The 23,020-nt window shown below is 42.4% G+C and overlaps 1 protein-coding gene across 1 annotated transcript; it reads left to right on the top strand.

Moving 5' to 3' along the window:
* Positions 1-3,048: 3,048 nt before the first annotated feature.
* SENP2 (SUMO1/sentrin/SMT3 specific peptidase 2) lies at positions 3,049-20,975 on the top strand. Its single transcript, XM_010561190.1, has 16 exons — positions 3,049-3,205; positions 4,794-4,927; positions 5,769-5,844; positions 6,382-6,460; positions 8,518-8,662; positions 9,587-9,690; positions 11,554-11,651; positions 12,860-12,917; positions 14,620-14,683; positions 15,401-15,550; positions 16,910-17,041; positions 17,456-17,659; positions 17,787-17,866; positions 19,106-19,190; positions 19,914-20,009; positions 20,579-20,975. The coding sequence occupies exons 1-16, from the start codon at positions 3,049-3,051 to the stop codon at positions 20,639-20,641; spliced, it is 1,725 nt and encodes a 574-aa protein (XP_010559492.1). The 3' UTR covers positions 20,642-20,975.
* The last annotated feature ends 2,045 nt before the right edge of the window (positions 20,976-23,020 follow it).

Here is a 23,020-nt window from a genome sequence, read left to right as displayed (position 1 = left end):
CCCGGGGCTTGCTTGCCGGGAGCGGGAGCCCGCCGCCTCCGTCGGCCGGCCTCGGCCTGAGGAGTCGGAGGCGAGGGCGGGAGCGGCGTTAGTCGCTCTGTTGCAGCGTGAGCTGGGGCGCAGTGTGGTGTCTTGCCCTGGGGTTCCCCTCGCTCCGGCTGCCCCCCTCTGCCCGCCCAGACCCGCCCCCCCTCCAGGGCGTGATGGGCTTCCGTGAGACCCATGCCGTCCACAGCCCTTCTCCCGCCCTGGCACGGGAGTGGGCGAGCAGAGCAGGCTGTGCCCCTCCTTCTGGCCCGGGTGTTGGCCTCCGTGGCTGGCCGTGGCTCACGCTGCTCTTGGGTCACCCACTGCCCACGGTCACAGTTGTTCCCGTGTGATGCTGAGCCGATTGTGGGTTCCAGATGTTCCCGATAAGTCAGTCCGTTGGCAAACCCGTCCCCTCGTTCACTTTCCATCTGCACAGTGGGGGGGTTGAAAAGAAGAAAAGGGGTGGAGACTTGGAGTACGTGTGTTGACGGAGCAGAGAACAGTATATGTATGCATACAGGGATATGTTGGATGGAGGAAAGTCATGGTGTGGGGATATGGGAGGTATGTGGAGTGGAAGAAAAAGGGATTCCTTCCCAGGCGTTAACCATTGCTGGTGCCCCAGAGCTCCCAGTGACGGATGGCCAAGCCATCTGCGTGCCTGTCGCTTCTGTTCCTCTGAAGAGAGGGAATGTGTAGATTACGTGCCATGTTTTGGGCAGTATGGTTGCTCCCTCTGGGAGAAACTGTTGGTCCAGGAGGCTCTGCTTAGCGTCTCATGTTCCAGAGTGAGTGGGAAAAGTGAGCGTCTTCCAGAAAGAGCCAGTTGTTGCACAAGTAGTTGTTCACTGCTGCTGTGCAGAGCACAATCCCGAACTGAAGAATGTGCCTTTGTAGATGTTGCAGGCTGTCATGTCATGGTCTGACCAGGAGACCGAGTTTTGCTAAGAGATCGCTGGAAATGACAGGCGAAGCAATTAGGATGAAATACAAGTGAAACTGCGTTAGAAGCTGTCCTGCTGAAAATAAGTTTTCAAACAGTGTTCCCTGTAAAATGCTGTAAAATGGCAAAGATGTTCCCAGCTCCCCTGTGTGAGTCTTTTCAAGGAAATCTGAACTACAGGGTAGTTGTTATTTCTGCCACTTGAGGTTTTCCCATGGTAGAAAGATGAAAAATTCTGGGCATGGGGGTTGAAACTGTTGTAGATAAGCATTAGCTGCTCTTGTACAGCACTGCTGAAGTGCAGTGTGTGATTGGGGGGGGGGGGTTAACCTGTGAAAACTTGAATTTTTTACAAATTTAAATTATAAATCTTAATGAACTGTCCTCAGCACTGGTGGGGGAGGAATTTTTTAAAAGAACAGAGCCTGAGCATATATGGCTGTATGCAGAGTTAGTGAGTTTTCCTAATGCCTTACTTGTTTTCCTGTAGTTGCTAAGGAGGCAAATATAATGCTGGGCATAAATAGGTGCTGTCTCCTCTAGAGCGTGGAGAAGGACATGAACACATCTTTACATGAAGACCAGTCTCAAATTGCTTTTATTTTCTGGCCCATTTTTTCAGTGTGTTTCAAATATCACTCAACACCCTGTTTCTCCCAGGCCCTTGGCAAAACCTCAATTGCATTGACACAGTTTAACCTTCTGCCAGGGTTGTGTATTCCCATCGGAGAGAGAGGTAGCTGAGGATAGATTAATTTTTTCCTTGCCTTTTGCCCATCCATGTTCCCTGGCCATGCCTACTTCAGAACATCAAAGATTTCCCAATTTATTTCTGAATTACCAAGAGAGAATTCATCTTTTCTTGTGATCAAACTAATTCTTAACCTCCAAGTGGTTGGTAAAGTAAAAAAGGACAAAACAACACTCTCACAGGCTCCTAAAGCTGGAGAAAGAGGCAATTCTGTTCCAAAACAGTTATTGTAACCTCAGTCAGGTATGTAAACTTATCTCAGAACGTAGCCTTGAGAAGGTTGAATTGTGCTTTATCCCTGCAGAAGACTGATGCTGGGAAGTTTTCACTGAAGAGCAGCTCAGAATTAGTTCGCTCTTGCTAAAAGTTGAGCAGGAGGATACAAACATTTTGTCGTCTTCAGTTTTGCCTTCTGAAATACCAAATATGCTGAGTAAGAATGCATTTTATAGAAATAGATTTGCATTTAACAGCTACCCTGCAGTAGTTTCTGCCTGACTTTAATAGCATAGTAATAGGAAATATTCTTTATATTGTGTGAGCGGTGCAGTTAAGGATATCAGCTACTTTTTGTGCACCTGATACAGACAGAAGATAGTCCAGAAGTGATGATACCGACAGGGTTTGGGGGCATAACATTTTAAAACACATTATTTTGTGTAGGAAAGACCAAAGAATTCTTCAAAGAATCCTTGCTGTCTGTCATGGCATTTTGGGGGGCAAATAGGAAAAAACAAACAAACGAACAACAAAACAATGAAGAACACCTTTGCACTCTGCCAAAGTAAAAAATTTGCTAGACTTTATTATTGTATCAACTGATATAATAGTTACGCTTACTGATGTAATGGACTTGTGCTTTGTAAGAAAGGGCGCAGCTAAGAATTATTTCAAGAACTAGTTCACAAGCACTGATGTAGCAGTAAGTTATTTAAGTGGGTGTATGCATGAGTTGCTTTCCCACCTTTTATTTCCTGTCCTACTTAGACTTCTTTGCAATTCAGTGTAGGACTTACAAACTTAGATGGCTTAGTAATCTCTGGTATGCTTCTTTCCTTGAGGAAAGAGGAAGACTACGTATTAACTTAAGTAATTTTTTGGTGATAGGAACAAACATAAAACATTAGGAAGCATTAACAGAATGAGAAAAAGAGGCCTAACATGCTTTAGTGGGATAATTAGCTTTCTGTGAGTGGTCCGTTTACCAGGCGAGGTGGGGAGTGTCGATGAGAGATGTTCAGCAGTGGCAGTTGGGGGGGGAGGGCAGGGGTGGTGGTGTCTGAGATCATCCCAGGGGTGCCTGGAAGGGGAAGACCCTCAGGATATGAAAACTAACTTTGAAAGTTTGGGCCCTGTGAAGGGAAGTCAGACTGTTAGAAGCTTACCTGTGGTTGCAAAACACTGTTCTGTGTGTTCTTTCCTCAGCATTCGTCCATCTGTGGAAGATCCTGACCAGGCTCAAACAAAAAAGCAAAAAAAAGGTATTGCCTGTTACAGAAGTATTTAATATGCCTGATTTTTGTAGGTTTCATGTACCTTAGGAAACTCTGGCTTTTGTACTTCAGCGTTGTTACTGAAACTGGCTTCTCAAGCCATTCTTTCCTTGTGGCCATCTGTGTAGCCAGTGGCCTGAGGGTGTATCAAAAGGCCTTGCCCTCTATGTGATGTTATCTGTGTTGACTGTGGCAGGGCACAATACTTTTACTGCCAGCGGGAAATATCCCAGGTCTCTCTGGTGCTGAGCCCATGAATGTCAGCAGAAAGAGTACTTTAAATCAAAGCTGTGTGCTCCCTGCTATCTGTATTTGCAAAGTACCTCTGTCAGTTCAAAATACCTGTATGTCTTAGGAGAAATCACTTAGAATCTGAGATGTGAAAGAAGGTAACTTTATGATGGCAGGCAGAGAAAGATGTGAGCTAGTGGGTTTCTGGGGAGGGGAAGCTGGATTGAAAACAGAAGAGTTGGTTTAGTCTGAATCTGAAAATTTTGGCATGTGCATTTTGAAAAGATAGAGGAAGGATAGAGATGCAGCAGAGGCTAGGCATAGGAGAGAACAGCAGGGGTAGAGAAGTGCTCTCTTTGGTGAGGCTCTCTCTGCTTACCCCTCCAGAAAGTGTTTAAGGTTAAAATTATGCAGCTGCCTGCAGCCATGTTTGTGCCTCTGGGTGCCAGCTGCACTGGTCATGATTTGAGATGGACATTTCCCCTTTACTGATAAGGAGGGAGAAATGATGCTCTTTAGGCTGTATGACACTTTCTAGCACAAGTTCTGCAGGGAAATGTGGAGCTTCCTAGTTACTGCTTGGCTGTCCCTTAATGGTAGGGGCTGCTGAACTGTTAGTGTGCTTTTCAGGCTTAAGAGCATAAACCAACTGAAAAACACATCAAATTGATATCTTGATCCCCTCCTCCTCTTAGTAACATCACCAACTCTTGGTAGGAACAATTCCCACGTCTTTGTAAGTAGGCCAAATCAGCTTCTAAAAATGTGGTACCATCTATGCCCTTGTCTGCTAAAATGTCATTTTCTTTTCTTCAAACAAATGCTGTTGTCTAATATGATTTAATCTCTAACACAGCCCCTTATCAGACAGCCCTGGCTTGATGTTTGGAAATACTGTCTGAGGGGCTGCATGTCTGCTTCTTTAATACTGAAAAGAGCAGGCTTGGGTAGCTTTGGTTTCTAGACCTCAGCAAACAGCTTCTCTCAACTAGACAAGAGTGACACATAATAAACTGCAAGCGTACATGCACATGCAGAGGGGATGAGGCGGGTAAATTGTACTCTGTGCTGTTTCTCCAGAAACAGAGAATATTCCCAAAAGCAGGGTGTTTTTGCAGATCTGGCTGGCAGACTCATGGGTTAGTCTTTGAGCTCTAGCTCTGAAGGACTGCTCAGTGAGCCAATTAATACAAAAATCACCACCAACTGCTGTTGGCAGAAGGGTGTGTAACTTGAAGTGAGTTACACTGCTTTAGGTGGGATTAAGGAGATGGGCTTTAATGCAAATAGAAATCCTAATCCCCTTTTAAATCATGTTCTTATATGGCCTGTCTTTCTTCTTTAGATTACGCCATCTCTGGGCGTAAGGAGAAAGTTGAAGAAGTTTCTGCTGCGGTGAAGGTGCCAACCAAGGAAAAAAGTAAACACCAGAAGGCTTCAGTCAGCCATGCCGCTCCAATTACAGAGTCTGCAGAAGAGGTTAGCAAGGATTTTGAAAGTAGGTAGAATCTGTGCAAGATGAAAGAGGAAGTGGCTCTCCCTAATGCATCTTGAAGTTGGGCCTGCTCTGAGCCTGTACAGCAGTAGGTGGTTCTTTTCCATTTATATCAGGCAGTTCTTCTGTGCTGGGTTTGCCTTACTTGATTTAGCGTATTCTGCTCTAGCACTTGCAGCTGAAGAAGGGGCTAAATGTTTGTTGTCTTCCAGATACTTCATAATTATTCAAGTTTATAGTTTTAGTGTGTTTGCAAACTGTTACTCTTTCTCAGGCTTGTAGTTAAGGAATCAAAACACATTGCAGTACAAGAACTGCATGGTTTGTCTGAATAAACCTCTTCTGCTAGGTTTGTTATGCACCAGTCCAGGAGAGGATTCCTGGAAGACTTTAGCTCTAAAAATGAGTCACGAACTGCTTGACTCCCTAGTTTGGTTTAAAGGTATAGTGTTATTTTTCTTATTGCCCCATAGGATAAGAGGAATAAGAAACTGTCGTGCTCTATTATTTGTTCCTGATAGAGTCATTAACTCTTATTTGTACAAAATATATTTTTCAAGGGCTAGCCTATTGCACTTTAGGAGCTGACTGAGGAGAACTCAGTGATAAGCTTGTATTGTTTCAATCACTGCACTTATGAGAGCATGTATTAAAAAATTAAAGTGTACTTGTCAGAGATCCTGCAAAGATTTGCATTCTGCTGCAGTCTGAACCAGCAAATCATGGTCCCCAAGTCATAACAGAGCTGACTACATTTCAGGAAGTTTGTTTGCTTGGATTCACATTCAGGTTATACTCAGAGTGCTTTTTTTCTTTTTATTTAAGACTCAGTCAACTTCTTCTGACCCTTCAGCTAAAAGACCAACAGGTTCTGCGCTAGAAGCAGAAATGCTACAAATTGGTAAGGCTGACATCAAGTTAATAACTCATTTCTTTTTCACCCTACCTTGTGTACTGTGCAACTCTACCCCTAGGCTTATGTATGGATTATTGCAGGCACAATATCTAGGTAGCATCTAGGAATACTCGAGTGTGAACTCTGTTTCTTCCCTGCATCCTGGCATTGCTTCTGGATTGGGGCCAGGTGTTCATCTTGTCATCTCAGTACAAGAGCTGCCTTGGATGCAGTCATTCAGTTCTGATATGTCCGTTGTTAGCTTGCCCAAAGTGAATTGTTTTAAATGCTAATTTTAGGTAATAGATGCTGATAACCCTTTTCTGTTTCAGGTTTAGGCTGGCAGTACCTTGTGCGCACAACTTTCTATAGTTGCCAACATAAAAATCTGAAAATATCCTAAAGTAACATAACACAAATAATATTATGATGTAAGAGAAAAAATGACAATATTTTGTCTTTGGTGAAGCTCTTTACTGTAAATTCATAAAACTCTTCAGTTTCCTTTTATAGTTACTGATGGCTTGTGCTCTTCTCTCGTAGATCAAATGCCTTGTGGAACCAATACTTGCTTGAATAAGGAAACACTGTCCCTTTCTCATAAGACAGTTCCATGTCTGAGGTAAAAATCCTTCTGTTTTCTTTGACTGCTTCTCTGAACCGTTTGCTGTCTTTCACTTTCATGCTTGAACGTCCTCTGTGTTGCCTAACATTTGTATTTGTGTCCACATAGCAATATTTTTGAAGGTGTTCTGGAACTCCTCCAGGCTGCTATACTAAGGGAGCTCTCCAGTTGTTTTCATTTTTTTTTTTTCTTCCAACCAACTTTAAACTTTTTCTTTAAATTCAGATACTTCATAGACACAGGAGATTAGATAAAGATTAAAAGTCTGTGGTAGGAGGCAGTGTTGAACTTGAGAAGAGGCTGAGACCAGGAATGCTTGTGAAAAGGTCCTGTTAATTTGACAGGAAAAAAATAAATGTTATTTTAAAATAACAAAACCAAAAAAACCCAACAACCTTCTCTCAAAAAAACCTCCACAATGTTTGGCATAAAATACTTCCTGATTTGATAAAAGGACTAGCCTTTACATTGCATTTGTTTTGAATTATTGTTTAAGGGATGCTGGGGCACTGTTTGTACACTTACCTCAGAGTCAGAAATAGCTGGAAGGAGGAGTGAATGGGTCATGATGTGATTTGATGCTACTATTTGTCTTCCAGTGTCAAAATTAGATTGGTAGTCTTGTGTCTACCACAGCTTGGAGGTACTGTGGTGACAAAGTTACAAAGTTCAGTTGGAGGCCAGTCACTACTGGTGTACCCCAGGGACCAGTACTGGGGCCAACACTGTTTAACATCTTTATGAATTACCTGGACGATGGGACAGAGTGCACCTTCAGCAAGTTCACAGGTGATACAAAACTGGGAGGAGCAGCTGATGCCCCTGATGGGTGTGCTGCCATCCAGAGGGACCTGGACAGGCTGGAGAGCTGGACAGAGAGCTCATGAAGTTCAACAAGCAGAAATGCAAAGCCCTGCATGTGGGGAGGAACAACTCATGCAGCTGTATGTGCTGGGGGCTGACCAGCTGGAAAGCAGCTCTGCGGAGAATGAGGTCCTGATGGACAACAAGCTGACCATGAACCAGTGATACATCCTTGTGGCAAAGGCCAAGAGCATCCTGGACTGCGTTAGGAATAGTGTTGTCAGCTGGTCGAGGGAGGATGTCATCCTTCCTTTCTACTGAGGTCACCTTTGGAGTGCTGCGTCCAGTGCTGGGCTCCCCATACAGGGAAGATGTGGACTTACTGGAGTGAGTCCAGTGAAGAGCCATTAAGATGATTAAGGGAGTGAAGCATCTTTCATACAAAGAGAGGCTGAGATAGCTGGGACTGTTCAGCCTGGAGAAGAGAAGGCTCAGGGGGATCTCTTCAATGTGTATAAACATCTGAAGGGAGGGAATGAAGAGGAGGGAGCCAGCCTCTTCTCTGTGCTGCCCACTGGCAGGACAAGAGGCAATGGGCACAAATTAAAAACCAGAAAATTCCATCTGAACATCAGCAAACACTGGTTTTGGTTTGTTTTTTTTTTTTTACTCTGAGGGTGGTCAGATACTGGCACAGGTCACCTAGAGAGGTTGTGGAGTCTCTGTCCTTGGAGATGTTTGAAAACCTGACCAGACACAGTCCTGGGCAACCTGCTGTGGGTGACCCTGCTTGAACAGGGGTTTGGACCAGATGATCTCCGGAGGTCTCTGCCAGGATGATACTTTGAGGAAAGCAGAAGCTACACTTTGGTGCCAGTGCACTAGCTTTTAGAAGAGCTGATGGTTGGATGGCATGAATAACACACCTGCATGGTTTTTTAGTCTTCTGTATTGACTCAGGGCTTGGACTGCTGTGGATATAACATGTGCCTCTGAGTGCAGTTGTGATGTGCAGATCAAACAACAGTGTATATTCAAGGCAGTTGTTCTGATCTTCACTTTTATTTCTCTGTACTTTCCCATTACCCAGGTGAAGACAGCAGGTCTTCACCTGAAAGTCATAAACATTTTGTGTCTGTCTCCATCATCATCATCATACATGCTTTACAAAACGGTGGTGGAGCTTGAGTCGGCAGGTGCATATTTGAATGTTCTCTTGATACTATTTCTCTTGCTGTTGATGTTTTTAGCACAAGCAGGAATGGCAAACACCACATCAAAGCTGCTCCAGATGGCATCTTAACACTGAGGCCACCCATTAAGGAGCGCACTGTGCCAGAACCCACGACTTCAGAAGTCAGCAAAATGGGGAGGCTTTTCTGTACTGCTGAAGAGGTATGCTGGGTGAGAAGAGTGTCTTTTGAAATGAAACAACTTAGCAGTTATAACAAAACTGTATGTAAATGCTGAAGTGGCAGTTTGTAACAGCACAGTGGGTGTAGTTAATGAAGTTGAAGGAATGCTTCTAGAAAATCAGTGTATAGCATTTTATTTGCCTTTACATGCATCAGGTCTTGGAACAGAGCAGTGCTTTGCTGCCAAAAGATGGAATTTTAAACCATTTTCATGGAAATGTTGTACTGGGGGAGGACCCTCCAGCCAGTTTCACTTGTAAGTGGAGCTGTATTGCCTTGTCACTAAGTGTATATTTGTTGCAGAGTTGTTTCACTGTTTTGTCCTTCACCTAGCTCAACTGTGATCTTTAGGTAGGAACTTTAAAAGGATAATGTAGGCAAAACCCCCACTCAGTTGCTGATAACCCTTTCTTACAAGACTGTCTGGGAAGTCTTTCCCTGCCCTTTCCTTCCAATATCTGAAGCAACTATTGGAAAATTCCTGGTAAATCTAGCTTACATGGGAGAAGGACCTACACCGAACTACTGGAGAAGCAGGCCATGGCAAGCTGTGGAATATGATTAAGATACCCTGGGGACTGATAGCACCCAATCATTATGTATATTGACAGGAATGTGTATTAGCCTGAATTATTATGCAAGAGGTGCTGACCACAGCTGAAGAGAAGAGGCCCCCATTTCAGGAAATAATTGCAGAAGGAATTTTGAGGTTTATAGTGGGACACAAGTTCCTAGAGCAGGGCTAACACAAAATGAAGGTGTGGGAATTCCTGCTAAAGTAAGCTGGAATAATATGCCAGTATTTTGGGAACAGCCTGCACAGTCTGCACTATATCCAGATTACAAACATTTGCTTCATATGCAGTGCTTCTAATCTGTTTGTTTTTTCCCTCCATTCTGTTAGGATGTTCAGCGAGGAGAAAAGGAGAAATACAAACAGCTCTTGCAACTGGTAAAGGAAAAATATCCTAGAAACTGCCCTAATCCACAGCTAACAAGCTTTGTCAGGTAATTATAGGAAAAATAACCATTAAGTTTTTGGTGGTAACTTTGTAGCTGTTGTACATGGAAGTGGAGGGGAATTAATCTTTCCTACCCTCAGGGTTCTGGACAGTGTCCCAGGGGTTGTGTCAAACTAATTTTTAAAAGGCCAACAGCCCCCTTCAGCTCGCTGCAATGAAGCTTGAATATTCTCTGAATGTATATTCTAAAGACGAAGATTCCTTTGTTGATATGGATGTGTTTCTCTTTCTGATACTCCTTTCTTGTCTCTGTGTTAAGAAAGGTAGTGTCTAGTTCTAGTGCTGGCAGTATAACTTCTAGTATAAAAATCCACAGCACTGGTTATTCTGTAGCGCCATTAAAAAGAATTTATCTTCCTCTTGTTTGCAACTGATGAGCTTTTCCTTGGTCAGGAATCCTGTTTTATCTGAGAATGTGAAACTTTAGGTAAACACAGGGAATGCCAGAATTTTCTCTGTTCCTTTCCACCTCCCCCAGTCCTCCTTGCACAAATTGTAGGAAATTCTCTCTTTGTGGTACACTAAGTTGACAAAATCCCAGTCGTGTGTAGAATTCCAGTTCCTAAAGCAACATGCAAAAGGGAACTTGTGTGTAATTCTGATTCATGTATTACCAGCGGTGAGTAATTTGATATCTTATAACAGTGTCAAGAGATTGCATGAAGTTAACAACACAAGTAAAAAAAAACAGAAAAGTAATAGAAGCTATCATCTTAGTGGAATAATTACACTTCAGAGCTGTGCAGAAGGGGCCAAATTCTGGTGCCAAGGTGGTGCTGAACTTCCAGCATGCCTTTATACACAGTAAGATGGTAGAAAATGCCATGCTTTCTTGCAGTTTCCTTTAAATACTGTGAAACATGGGTTGTTACCAAGGCTTTGCAAGATCCCAAACTCTGCCCGGTGGTTCACAGCTAGAAGACATGTGGACATGACTTCAGAACAGCATTTCATGTTTAAATGTTCTGGTGCATGAAAATTATATGGAAAACAGTGTCTCATGTAATTTTAGGTGCACTGGCAATAGCATTTTAGGGTGGGTCAAGACTCTGCTTTCAGCATCTAATCTCAGTCATTGATTATTGTGGTTTGGCTCGTATCTCAGAGCAGACCTGGAGCATGTGAAACAGATTCCTTTTAGATGAAGTTAAACCAGAGAGTGTTCCTGTAGAATGTGTCTAATGCACTCCAACTGCTTATGAGCTTGTAGTCCCTGACATCAGGGTAGAGCAGGTCTGAAGTAAAACGTCCCAGAAGTATGTATGTTGTGGACATTGTATTCTCAGTGTCAGCATAATCTTTAATAAATAGATTGAAAAGAATTGATCAGGGGTGGTTGTAATGAGTGCTGTCTTGTCCCATAAAACAAAATGGCTTCCTCAGGTTAATCCAGATAGTTGTTGGATGTGCAAAGAATGTTGGGGTTTTTTTTCTTTTTAAACTAAAACCAAAGAAGCCACTGATTTGCTGGTGAAAGGGTAAAGGAATCATATTTCATGGTTGATTAGTCTCTTCTGAAATTATGGAGACAGAAAATTTGACTCCTGTATCTTCAGTATGTCCGAGTTGAAAGTAGCCAAGCTTCTGAATGTAAACTGCCTCCTCATGCAAATGACCTTTGTGTTTTGTCATGAAACCAGTGGAGGAGACAGGATGTTCCTATTAAGGGATTAAATGGCCCAATTTTACCTTACATATTTCTATTGCTTTAACTATGACTTCTAACTCTAATGTAGACAGTTGTGTACGAATAAACTGTATCATTTCTAATAAATTGGTACACACTGTTAACAAATACCATACATATAAAAACTGTGATGCTTCTCTGGTGTTTTTTGCTGCACCAAAGTGTTCAAGCCTACTCCAAGGAACCAGTGATGACTGTGAGTCACCTGGAAGATCAAAACTATGGAGGAGATGTCTATCCATATATGACACTAAGGACCAGTGAGTATTTCCATGATTCATATCTGTTCTACTTTGTAGGTAGACTTCAAATCAAAATAGGGCATTTGCTTAAGTCTCGAAGGTATAGATTATGCTAAAAAGATTTGTCAGTGCTAGCATATCATTAATCTGTGTCTGTCTATAAGGAAATCCAAATCAGCCAGCATGTTTATGCTAGTATAGCTCATGTCAGCTGTTAGAATGAAATGAGCTGTCTCTGGAAAGAAAGGGGAAAAATAAAGAGGGAGGAACACTACCACCCCCCCCAGGCCCCGCAAACCATAATTAGTTATTGGCTAAAATGGCTTTGTCAAGATTTTTGTTGAAGTGAAAAATTGTACTTGAGAGACATTACTGTACCAGTGATGTTTGTAGCCACAGAAGTAACTCCACTGTACAGGAGAATGTCCTAGTATCTGGCTGTTGGTACTGGGGGGGGTGATACATTACTGCACACCCTTAGGTGCTAGTTACTTAACTCAGAGTTGCAGTTATGTGTTACTCTTAAATCCCTTTTTAGTGCTATACATGACTATTTCTATGATAGCAGAGCTTCAAAACCAAGTAAGCTAACTGCACAGTACCACTGTTGATATCAAGTTAGGTTCTTTTGTAGACCATCTTTAGCAAGTTGAAGATACATAACTACTGAAGGTGACCTTACTTGTCTTCTGCAGAGTGGGCTAAACTGGTTTGCTCACAAGCTATTTTCTTTTGTAGCAGCAGTGTGTTATAATACCATGTGTTCATGGGTATACGTTTAATATTGTCCCAGTCCTTTTTTTTTTTTCCCAGTTCATTACTTAAATAATTTTTCATCAATACTTCCTTTTACATATTTGATTTTTATTATGGTATCATATGGGTTTTGAAATTATTTCTGCGCAAGTGTTAGAATTTGGGGAAAACTTGTTTTGTTGTGGAAAATGACAAGCTATTCTTCTGAGCCTGGAGAAGCATCTGGTTTGCAAGAATCACACACTGAGTCAAGTGTGCAATCTAGGATTTAAAATCTAATAAATGCCCTGCTTCAGCTCTCATATGCTTGCACGTGATAGTCAAACTGTTTGCCAGAGTTCGAACTGCCTAACCATACAGTCATCATTAAAAGGTTTTTTTAATTTATCACCCAGAAACCGAGAGCTATATACATCTGATAGTAATCGAAAGTTGACTTATTGTTTTCATATTACTGCTTTTCTGTGCAGATATCAAATGTGCAGACGTTCGCAGCCCACAGTGGCCTCAGAGAAGTGACACGATCAGGTAGAGTCTCTTTTTAATCATTGTTCTTGTTTCTTTTGGCTCTGTGTGCATGTGTCTTCCAGCCTCCAGTAGTGTCCAGAAGACAAATCACATTTATCATCTCAGTGCTGTGGAAGAGGAGTAGCTAGCTTGTGGGTCTGGAATTGCTCTCAAGCCAGTTGCATCTCAAATACAGCTCCCATGCTAAAGTCATGCTGTCTGACAAACAGGGTTGGGCTGGTGTGGTGTTTTCTGGGTCCTTTGTTGTGGGAAGAAAGCCAGTGAGGATGAGAGTGGTGGCCGTACCAAGTTGTCCTTGGATTTGCAGAATCCATTTTTGCTTGTGAGTCTCTTTCTGCCAAAGCATTAATGAGCTGACATTTAATTTCTTTCAATTTGAAACTAGGATCCTAAGCATAAGGTTGAGAGAGCTTGTAAAGCCTGGTGGGACTGAGGCAGTTTTTGTGACTTACAGGATGCCTTGGGTTTGAATATGAGACCAAAAGGGAAGCATGCAGTTGGGTTGTCTGCCTGTTTGAGAGGCCAGTGGACTCATTTGTACTGGCTGTCTGAGTTGGCAGCACCATAAGTTCAAATGGGAAATGGGGTTTTGGTTGCAATAAGTGCAGCTACAGGGAGAGATTTCATATGGCAGTTTCAAGTACGTGTCTTTCTGCAGTGACCTGCCCTTAAATGAGAGAGGAGAAAGTGTAGATAGGAGCAGAGGGAGATTCAGTTGTGGCAGTCCTGTTTTTTAGCTAATTCTGTCCCTATTCTTCTCCCTGCTTTAAACACTAGTGCTATATTTAACTGTGCAGCATTGTTCCTGGACTTAAATTGTCACTGGTTCTCCTAATCTGGAGGGGAGAGAAGGAAATAAAATAACTGATGGAGTATGATGGGTTCAAGTAAAAGGAACGAACGTTTTCTTGCCTTTTTTTGCAGATTTAGCTACTAACTGAAGTCATTTGACAAGGCCTGTGATACCTACTCTTATCATGCTGGACTGAAAGTCTTTAAAGCACAATGAGTGTAGGATACCATAGGAGTCTGTTGTAGGTCTGCCTCCTGAAAAAGGGATCTTTGGTGACAATGCAAATTCTTGTTTTTGAAGAAGGGACATATATATGGACAACTTTAATGTCTGTGTATTTGTTTGCTCTTCAGAGTCTGCGTGGTTTTAATGATAATCCTCTCCAAATGGGGATAGTCACTCTCTTGACTAGCCTATAAAAGGCAAGTAAACATCCTGTAGCTGTCCCATTTTTAATTCAATGTGCTGGTCTTAGTTTCCGTAAGCTAACTATATTTGGATGCAAGTATAGTTGCAGACGTTCATGTTCTACCTTGCAGTATAACACCTAGCATGCAGTATTTTATCACCAGTAGCTCACAAAGCACTTGATAGAGGAAGTGCTGGTTGCTTCCCTGTTTTCCAAATAATGAGACTGATAAAGAGAAACGAAAGGAGTCTCTCACATGTAGATTGAAGAAAGTTTGCAAAGCTCCCAGCGCTTCATTCTATCCCAGTCTTGCTGCTACAAAAGAATGGTGCTGGAAGCTGAGACAACGTTGTCACATGTTCATGTGTGCAACTGAGGCTCTAGTCAGAATCAGCCTTGAAAAAGCTTTTCTTATCCAGAAGGTGAATTCTTGAGAATTACAGGGGACAGTATGGATATACAGCTCACTTCTCTCTCTCTTTTTCTCCCTTTCTGTGCAGGTACTACACACCAGCGGAAAACTCTCATGAACAGGGAAGACCAGTGAAACAAGCCATTGCAGGGGTAAGCTTCTGTTGTTCATTATTTCATTTTTTAGGAAAATACAGCTGTTTGTGATGAGAAATTTTTGCACTCTTCACTTATGTATATTGTTGAGTAAGTAATGTTTTTGTCCCACTTGTTTTTCCCAGGGAAAGCGGGAGCATTATTTGATGAGTAGTGCTGTCACAAAGGGTTTCCCACTGCCATCAGTTTTGCTTCTGGACTATTACGAGCACACTACACTATACTATTTTTATTCTTCCCCTTTAATGTGTTCGGTATAGCTTCAAAATCTAGCACACAGACTTAGTTGACCTGCAAAGCTGGACTGCAGTGTCTTTAGTCTTGTCTTGTTTTGTGAGATGGGTAGTACATCTCTTTGACTTTCATCTCTGGTCAGGATTGAGATAAAAAAATTTTAATCATGGAAATCAGAAATATTAATCTCAATGTCAGCTTGATGCCTGTGTGTGGAGGCTTTGCTGGGGTTCTTAATGCTGGTCCAAGCCAAACTAACTTTCTGCCTCTCTTGCCTCTGTTTAATTTTGAGTGCAGCACTAGATGAGTGCACAGTCGGAATGCAGTCATCAATAAAAAGTAACAGCAAAATTGGAGTTTGCTGGTTGGATGTGTGTACAAAACCCCTTCCAGTGGTATACATGAGCAAGATTTTCTGCACTATCCCCTAGCAAACAAACCTGCGCTTGCTTGCTAGCTTAATGTCCTTTTGTCCAACAGAGACAGCATGGAGCTGAAACCTCAGAAAATGTGTTATGGCAATTACATCTGGCACCTGTTCTGTCCAGAAAATCATCTGCCCTTGATGTAGAAGAAAAGAAAATCCCAAGCTTGGAAAAAACAGTAGAACACCTTTCTCCGCTCACAGAGGTACCATAGCTGACAGTCTGTTAGACAAAACAGAAGGCTGTGAAACAGCTGCAGGGAACTCTATTTATTATAGGTGGTTCTTAAGGCTGTTTGAAATCTTAAGAACTTGCATTTAACTTGTTACCGAGTGTCTGCAGCTGTGACTTCACAGTGCAAGGGTCAGCAATAAAGCTGATTTTAAGGATTTATTGTGCTGCACACACTCCTTTAGTTGTGCTAACCTAAGGGTTTGTGGGGCTTCTGCGACCAGGACAAAAATTATTCCAGGTTTAACAAACAGTATCCCAGAGCAGTGCTAACCTGATTCATACAGTTGTATTGGCTCTGCCTCTCAACCTGTCCTACCACAGTGATAGAATCTGAAAAATAAGCTTTTGCTGATCCACGATGTTGCATTGCTTGTGGGGAACCTAAGCATCTTGTGTACATCCTCAGGATCTCGCAGAGTCATGTATGCACACTGGGCATGGTTGCACTGCATGTAACAGTGATCACAGGAGTTAACTTAGTTATGCTATTCAACAGGGAGTGGGAGTTCAAGTTCCTCTACTTGTATGAATTTTGGCTGCTTTTATTCTTCAGAGTTGCAGTCGTGCTGATCTAATTGAGCACCTCCTTTTTTGCCCATTGAGGATTGACTTGGAAAGGGCTAGTAAATCCAGAGTTTACAAAGTCTGCAGAGTGACGCTCAGTACAAGGAAAACCAAGTGTTTTTCTTATTTTGCTAGCCCAGATTCAACCAAGAATGAAATGCTATTGCAGCTCAGAGTATTTTATACTAACATGCCTAGTGGCTTATTTGCAATCCTTAAGCAGACTTAGATGGAAGCATCCATATTACCACCAGTTGCATGCACAACCTGGACTCCTGATTGCCTGACTCCAGTGTAGCTGCCTCAGTTTCCCCCTTCGCTGTTACTTCAGTTCCCTTTGAAGTCCCCTGCCTTCAGATTCTTTCAGGCTCCTGAGTTAGTTGCCTTGGTATGGAGAATGCCTACTATGGTTGGCTTAAACCTCGGTATTGCGAGGGCTGCAGCATCATGTGGGAAAGGTGTTTGCTGTACTTCCATTCATTTTTCAGCTGCTTTAGTGTGTTTGCTAGTCCACGTGTTTTATACCGGCTTCCTTTGTGAAAACAAATTGAAGCAAACCTGGGCTCTAAAGTTCAAAGTTAGGATGCTGAAACAAACCAACCAACAAAAAGGTGCTATTGCTAACTTAGCAAAAAAAATTGCAAAGCCAGTTGCTCTGTCACCTGAGCTTAGTTTACAGGCGTTGTTTCAGTTGAAAGCTGCCCACAGCTTAGCATGCTCAATACTCTGTTTCACAAGTCCTTCCCCATTTAATTGTTCATTTCAGGCTATGGAGAGAGAGGTCATTGCCGCATTTGGCAAAGGTGAGCCACATGAGATCATGAGCAGTGCCTTCAAACTAAAGGTCACTCGTGAGGACATCCACACACTAAAGAACCTTCGCTGGCTAAATGATGAGGTAAAACTAGCTGCAGCACAGTGGTATTCTAATCCAGTATTTATTTAAAAATACCCCTTCACTGTGTACAGAAGTCTTTTCAAAGTTATTTGATGACCCCCACTGCAGAGCCTAGAAATATCTGTACAGTTCTTATTTTAGGTACTTAAGGGTCTAGTGTTTCTGGAAGTTCCTTTGCTACTTGTATTATGCAGCTTCCAGGAATTAGTCTAGGTTATTGGAGTGGGTGGCAGGTGTTTTTATCAAACTGCAGAAGAAACCAAGTGCAAAACTCTCAGAACAAAAGCTGACAGCTGAGACTGGAGTTCTCTCAGCTGTGTACTTAAGGGTGGCCAGCAAAGACACATTGCTGTATTTTTCTTTTGGTAAGCTAGTGTCTTATTTTACATCTCAGGTTTACTCTTTATGGGACAGGTCATTAATTTCTACATGAATCTTCTAGTGGAAAGAAATAAGAAGGAAGGATATCCAGCAGTCCATGCTTTTAGTACTTTCTTTTATCCCAAACTAATTTCTGGGGGCTACAAAGCAGTAAGAAGATGGACCAGAGCTGTGGATCTTTTCAAGCTGGACCTCATCTTAGTCCCCATTCACCTGAGAGTGCACTGGGCACTAGTGGTGAGTCAAACTGGCTTTTTATTTACAATTGGATGGGGAGAAAAAAATAGCAAGAAAAGTCATTTAGGTTTTGCTGTATGTACAGCACAAGGTTGTGCTTTGTCTAACAGTCACCTTTTAATAACAGGTCATAGATATCAGAAAGAAGACCATCAAATACTTTGACTCAATGGGACAAAAAGGCAACAAGATTTGTGAAACTTTGTTGTAAGTAACTGCTCAGTCAATGCTTTTATGTTGTGAATTATGAGAAGATTTTTGGATTTTGTCCCTGTAATGTAACTACAAGTTTTCGTGTTTCTGGTAAATACAAAACAGAAATCTTTTTGATTTGCTTGCTGTGAGCTGTGTGACATTGGCTACTTATCTAGTCTCACATTGTCCTCTCCACCCAGGCTCTTGGATGCCTGGATTCTGCAACCTTCCTACTATGCACAGACAAAGCGTCACTGTCAAATACGTGATAGCCTCATGGCATACGTGTGCTGACTTTGTTAGTAATCAGTAAAACTGGGCTACTGATGAGAGGGAAGAATTTCGGGAAGTGTTTCAAAAATACCAACCTGACTGTGAAAGGATTACAGTCTTCCAAGAGCTTTTTAACTTCTTCTTTAAGAACTTCCAGATTGCAACTCAGTAATGTTGGTGTCCTAGGGTATATACACTTCTATTTGTGATCAGCCACACATAGTTTTACTCTTTATTGCTTAGCTCTTTTATCCTTTTCTTGTATTGAGACCTTTTCCCCCCACAACGTGTAACGTTCATCCTTTCTACTGTAGTGAGCTACGTAACATGCTCCTTCTCAGTTTGTATCTCTTCTATTCTGTTCAGTGTTTTAAACAAAGCCACCATATTTCCCTCCAGCTTACTGCAGCAGGCTACCCTCATGTCGTCACTATGTGTTATTTGTATTTCTGACATTCTCATTCGAGACAGATGACTTGTAGCAAGCTTTTCCAGATGTATCAGCTGGCCTGTCGTACATCTCAAATGTAACGGGTACAGTTTTTCATGTTGCACAAGCCAGCATCCTTAGATGTCTTTGCTGCTGATGCAGGAGTAGTAAAACCCCTTAATCCAACAGCTTTGTAGACCAAGAGCAAGAGAGCAGCCCCGCAGAGACAAACCAAGTGTTGTTTTAGTCCAGTGCTCTCCAGTTAACAGCAGATGCCTCTACTAAGCAATGAGCTTGCGCTTCTGTGGAAGTCTCTGTTGGAACTGTTGGTCTCGTTCCTGACCAGCTGGTCTCATTCCTGACCACTAGCTCACTGTGTTTGTAACCTTAAGATTTGGATTTTTCCTCCAAATGCCTTAAAGCAGCTTCTGTGAGGATCCTCTGACGTTTTATTGTCCTGACATTCTTCTTCATGTAATCCTTCAGCAGCTTTTTTTTGGTTGGCCTAAATTACAGGATGATGAGCGATTTTGTTTTGTTTTAAACAGCCAATACCTGCAAGAAGAAAGCTGTGAAAAAAGAAATCTGGACCTGACTTTTTCGGAGTGGACTCTTCACAGCATGGAGTCACATGTATGTGAGCACTACTTGGATTTGAAATGTGAACTATAACTCCTTGTCGCGAAGGACTTAACACTTTCTATTAAGTCCAAGCCTTTAGGGAACGGCCATAAGCATCTCGTGTTCTTACGGTACCACCTCAGGCTGCAGGTGGACCAGGAAACCATGCTGGGATGAAATCTTTAAGCAGTGCCTCTCCTTGCTGGCTGAATATTTTCTTTTTTTAATTAGTCTGCTACATTAAGGTGAATCTGGCTTTGCCCCCATTTCGCAAGCAAATTTAAGAATCTGTTTAGCTGTTGTCAGAAAATGTAGGCTTCAAAAATCAGGTTTGGATTTGGGATAATTATTCTTGTTTGGAGCACAAATCCTGGCATGTGACAGAGCAAAAGGTTGAGCTGGTATTTCTCAACAAGTTCATAGTAAAAAGCACTATCTAAGGACTCCATTTAAGAAACACAACACTGTGCAAACCTCAAGACACCTTGCAGGGAGGAAGGCTGCTATCCCTTATCAGCCTGCCAAGAATTTGGATTGTAACATCCAAGTAAAGGAAGCAGAGGGGAGGGATGATGTGCAGTTAATTGGATGTATTCCTTGTGTGCAGGAGTGCATGGATTAGGCAAGTAGGTTGATGAGTGTCTGGTTAGTGTATAGTTGGTATGGATAATGTGGGCTACTTCCAAATTGCTTGTAAGATAGAGGAAAATTCTCCATCTTCTTTGTGTTCATTAGGAAATCCCTCAGCAATTGAATGGAAGTGACTGCGGCGTTTTTATGTGCAAATATGCGGATTACATCTCCAGAGACAAGCCGATAACCTTTACACAGGTGAGTGAAGGTTATGAGCAGCTCCAGATTTTTTTGCACAGATGCAAGAGCCAGGGAGGTTACGCAGCAGCCTTTACTTGTGTCTGGAACAGGGGCTGATGTTTTGTACCTCTCTCTGTGTTTGGTGCATGGTTGCTGGGGTTGGAACTTCAAAGTGGCCTCAGCAGAGCAGAGCTGTATTCTCCATCCTTACGTCTGGTATCTGCTTCCTAGGTGAATCAGTGAGATTCCTTACTGCAGCCAGTGGGTTTGTGGTATCTGGCCTTTGTACCTTTCGGAGAAACGGGTTTCACCCTTTGACCAGTTAAGACACTGGTTATTTTCCAACGCGGTGGTCTTTTCTTAGAGTGCTTTTAAGCTGTTGTGTAGTCAAGTAAATCTGGTTTTGTTGGGTTGTCATGTCACCCTCTTAGGACCTGTGTGGGTGAAACCTATGTTGTACCCAAATGGCAAGTGTTGATGGTTTTTAAAAGGAACTTCATATTAAAGAATTAACTGGGTGTTTATGCATATTTTCTGCCTCTTTCTGCCATGACTTTGTATTTAATGGATTTTTCTTTTCTTTTCAGAATCACATGCCTTACTTCCGCAAGAAGATGGTGTGGGAAATAATCCATCAGCAGCTGCTTTGAGACATGCACTATTGGAGTAACACTGTGATCACCTTGGTGTGACTTACTTAACTCTTATTTTAGTTACTTTTCTAATATCTTATCTGAAAAGGCAGCAGGCACACAAATTTTCCTCTTTAGGCTCTGAAGTAGCGGTTAAGTTGTTGGTTTTTTTTCTCCCCAATTTTGGAGACAGTAACTCTCTTTGAAATTAGCTAATGCACCTTAAGTGCAAGCCAGAAAGATTGCTGTGACCTATCCAAGGGAATGGTTAAGAACAAATGCTGTGAACCTCTGTCATTGAGATGGATGCTCATACCTCGCAGCACACATGGACACGTTACGGATGAGCCTGACTCTCATTTGTGGTGGTGGTAACAGTTGTGTTTGCTGAACTTATCTTCCCAAGGACAAATGTGCTTAGCTACTGTTTCCTCAAGGAGAGTTTTCTTCTGTTTCTGGAACATCTATGATCTACTTGATTCCTAAAACTGGATTTGTGATGACCATACAAAGAAAGCATTTACCATCTTTTGATTTGTAACAAATCCATAGTGAAGCCCCTGTAGTTGGGGTTGGTTTGTTGTTTGTTGTTTGTTTTTGTTATTTTTTCTGTCTCCAGGGAGTTATCTAATGTGAAAAGAGAAGTATTTATTTCTTTTTATTAAAATAAATGTAACTTATATAAAGAGCCTTACTGGAATGAAACTCTACCTGGTAATGAAATAGAATGACTTTTTTTAATTGAAAAAAGTTTGATGTATCAGTGTGGTTTTTAGCACGCTTACAATCTGTGAGATTCTAGCCAGGATGAGTATTAGAGCACAAAACCCTCTAAGCGATTGTCACAAAATCCCGAAGGGGCAATCAGGATGTCATTCAGCAGCCAGATGAGCAAGCACAATCCCAGTAATACCAAAGTAGGAGAGTTCTCTTTGGGGTAAGTCACTAGACTTTGCAGTAGGACAAACAAAACCTGTGTGTGCAGCTTGGTGAACACAGGCTGTCCAGTACTAGAATCTGTTTAAGGCTAATACAGCTGTCTCCACACAGTATTGCAGTGTACTGCTGTGGAAGTGGAAGAAAATATGCTAGCACCGATGTGCTGGGCTACGGACATGTGTCCTGCCAGGTTCAGTAGTGTTGGTGGAACATGTTACTGCCTTATTGCCCCTCTGCTGCAGGTACTGCCTCCACATGTCTGCCTAATGAAGAGCTTGTGTGAATTCTTACTCTGTTGCAGTCAGACCAAGCTAGATTAGTTTTAAACATGGTGTTTTCCCCTTCCTTTTGTTTTTTGTCCTTCAGGTTATACTCCAGAACTGGAGTAGGATTTCAAGTCTTTCATTTACCATTGCAGAGGAAAGATTGCCCATAGCTGGTTTGGAGGCCACATGTTCAAATGCTTGTATAAATAACCATGTTGGATTGTTTCTGTAATGGCAGTTATCATAATGTAAGGTGATTCCTGACTGGCAATGAGGTCTATCTCCTCTCCTCAGCTGTGGGGAAAGATGGTGATTTTGGGGACATCCCCTCTGTCATTGTGGGTATGGTCAGCCTCCTTCACAGTGTTGCTCCTTGCCTGAAGATCTGCTCTCCTGGGAAAGCTGATAAGGTGGTTTATCTGTGTTGCAGGTCAGCAGCTGCATCAGTTTTTGCTTTCAAACTGATTAGCTTAATCCATCAGAAAATCAGAGGAGATTCTCCAAAGAGAGAACTATTACAAAGGCAATCTGTTGGGTTTTGTCCTTACATGAGATGCTTAATCTTCCCTGGATCCCTGAGGGCTTGGAAGATTTTAGCTGTTCATTAACGCTAGGACCCAGTAGCTGAGTGCTTTAAGTATCCTTTCCCTTTAGCTTCAGTTCATCGCTGTTTGGGGGATGCAATTTTGAGGCTGACCCTGCATTCTGCTGATTGCAAAAGCAGAATTTTTCTTTGGGGGGGGAAAAAAACAACAACAAAACAAGCCCTGCAGAGAGGCTAGTGGTGTAAGGATGCTTTCCAGGTCTTCCTTTGTGCATGCCTCTTAAGCAGAGGGGGCTCAGATGCTAGATGGAAGGAGCAGGGTGACACTGCCATGAACAGCTTACCTGGATGTGCAGCTAGCCGGTGCCTTCCCTGTCCTCTACACAAACTGAAAAGCACTTCTGTGGTGTAAACCCCATTAGGGGATACCTGCACTGGTCACTTAGAAGTGCCTGTGTGTTTGTGGCTTCTGAAAGCCTCCTTGTATGAGATGGTGGGGAAATTGTACACGTACCAGTTGACATTCCCTCTGTCTGCAAGGTCATCTTATGGGCTCTGGCCCTTCAGCTTGGTTCCTTATGCCCCTACAAGGTGCTGTGAGAACACCCCAGGGGGAGAAACAGCTTATTAACTCTTGTGCTTTGGATG

This window comes from Haliaeetus leucocephalus, unplaced genomic scaffold, assembly GCF_000737465.1.
Source record: "Haliaeetus leucocephalus isolate CR32 unplaced genomic scaffold, Haliaeetus_leucocephalus-4.0 Scaffold143, whole genome shotgun sequence".
NCBI lineage: Eukaryota > Metazoa > Chordata > Aves > Accipitriformes > Accipitridae > Haliaeetus > Haliaeetus leucocephalus.
Note: the sequence above shows the minus strand (reverse complement) of the source record. Positions and strands in the feature narration are given on the sequence as shown.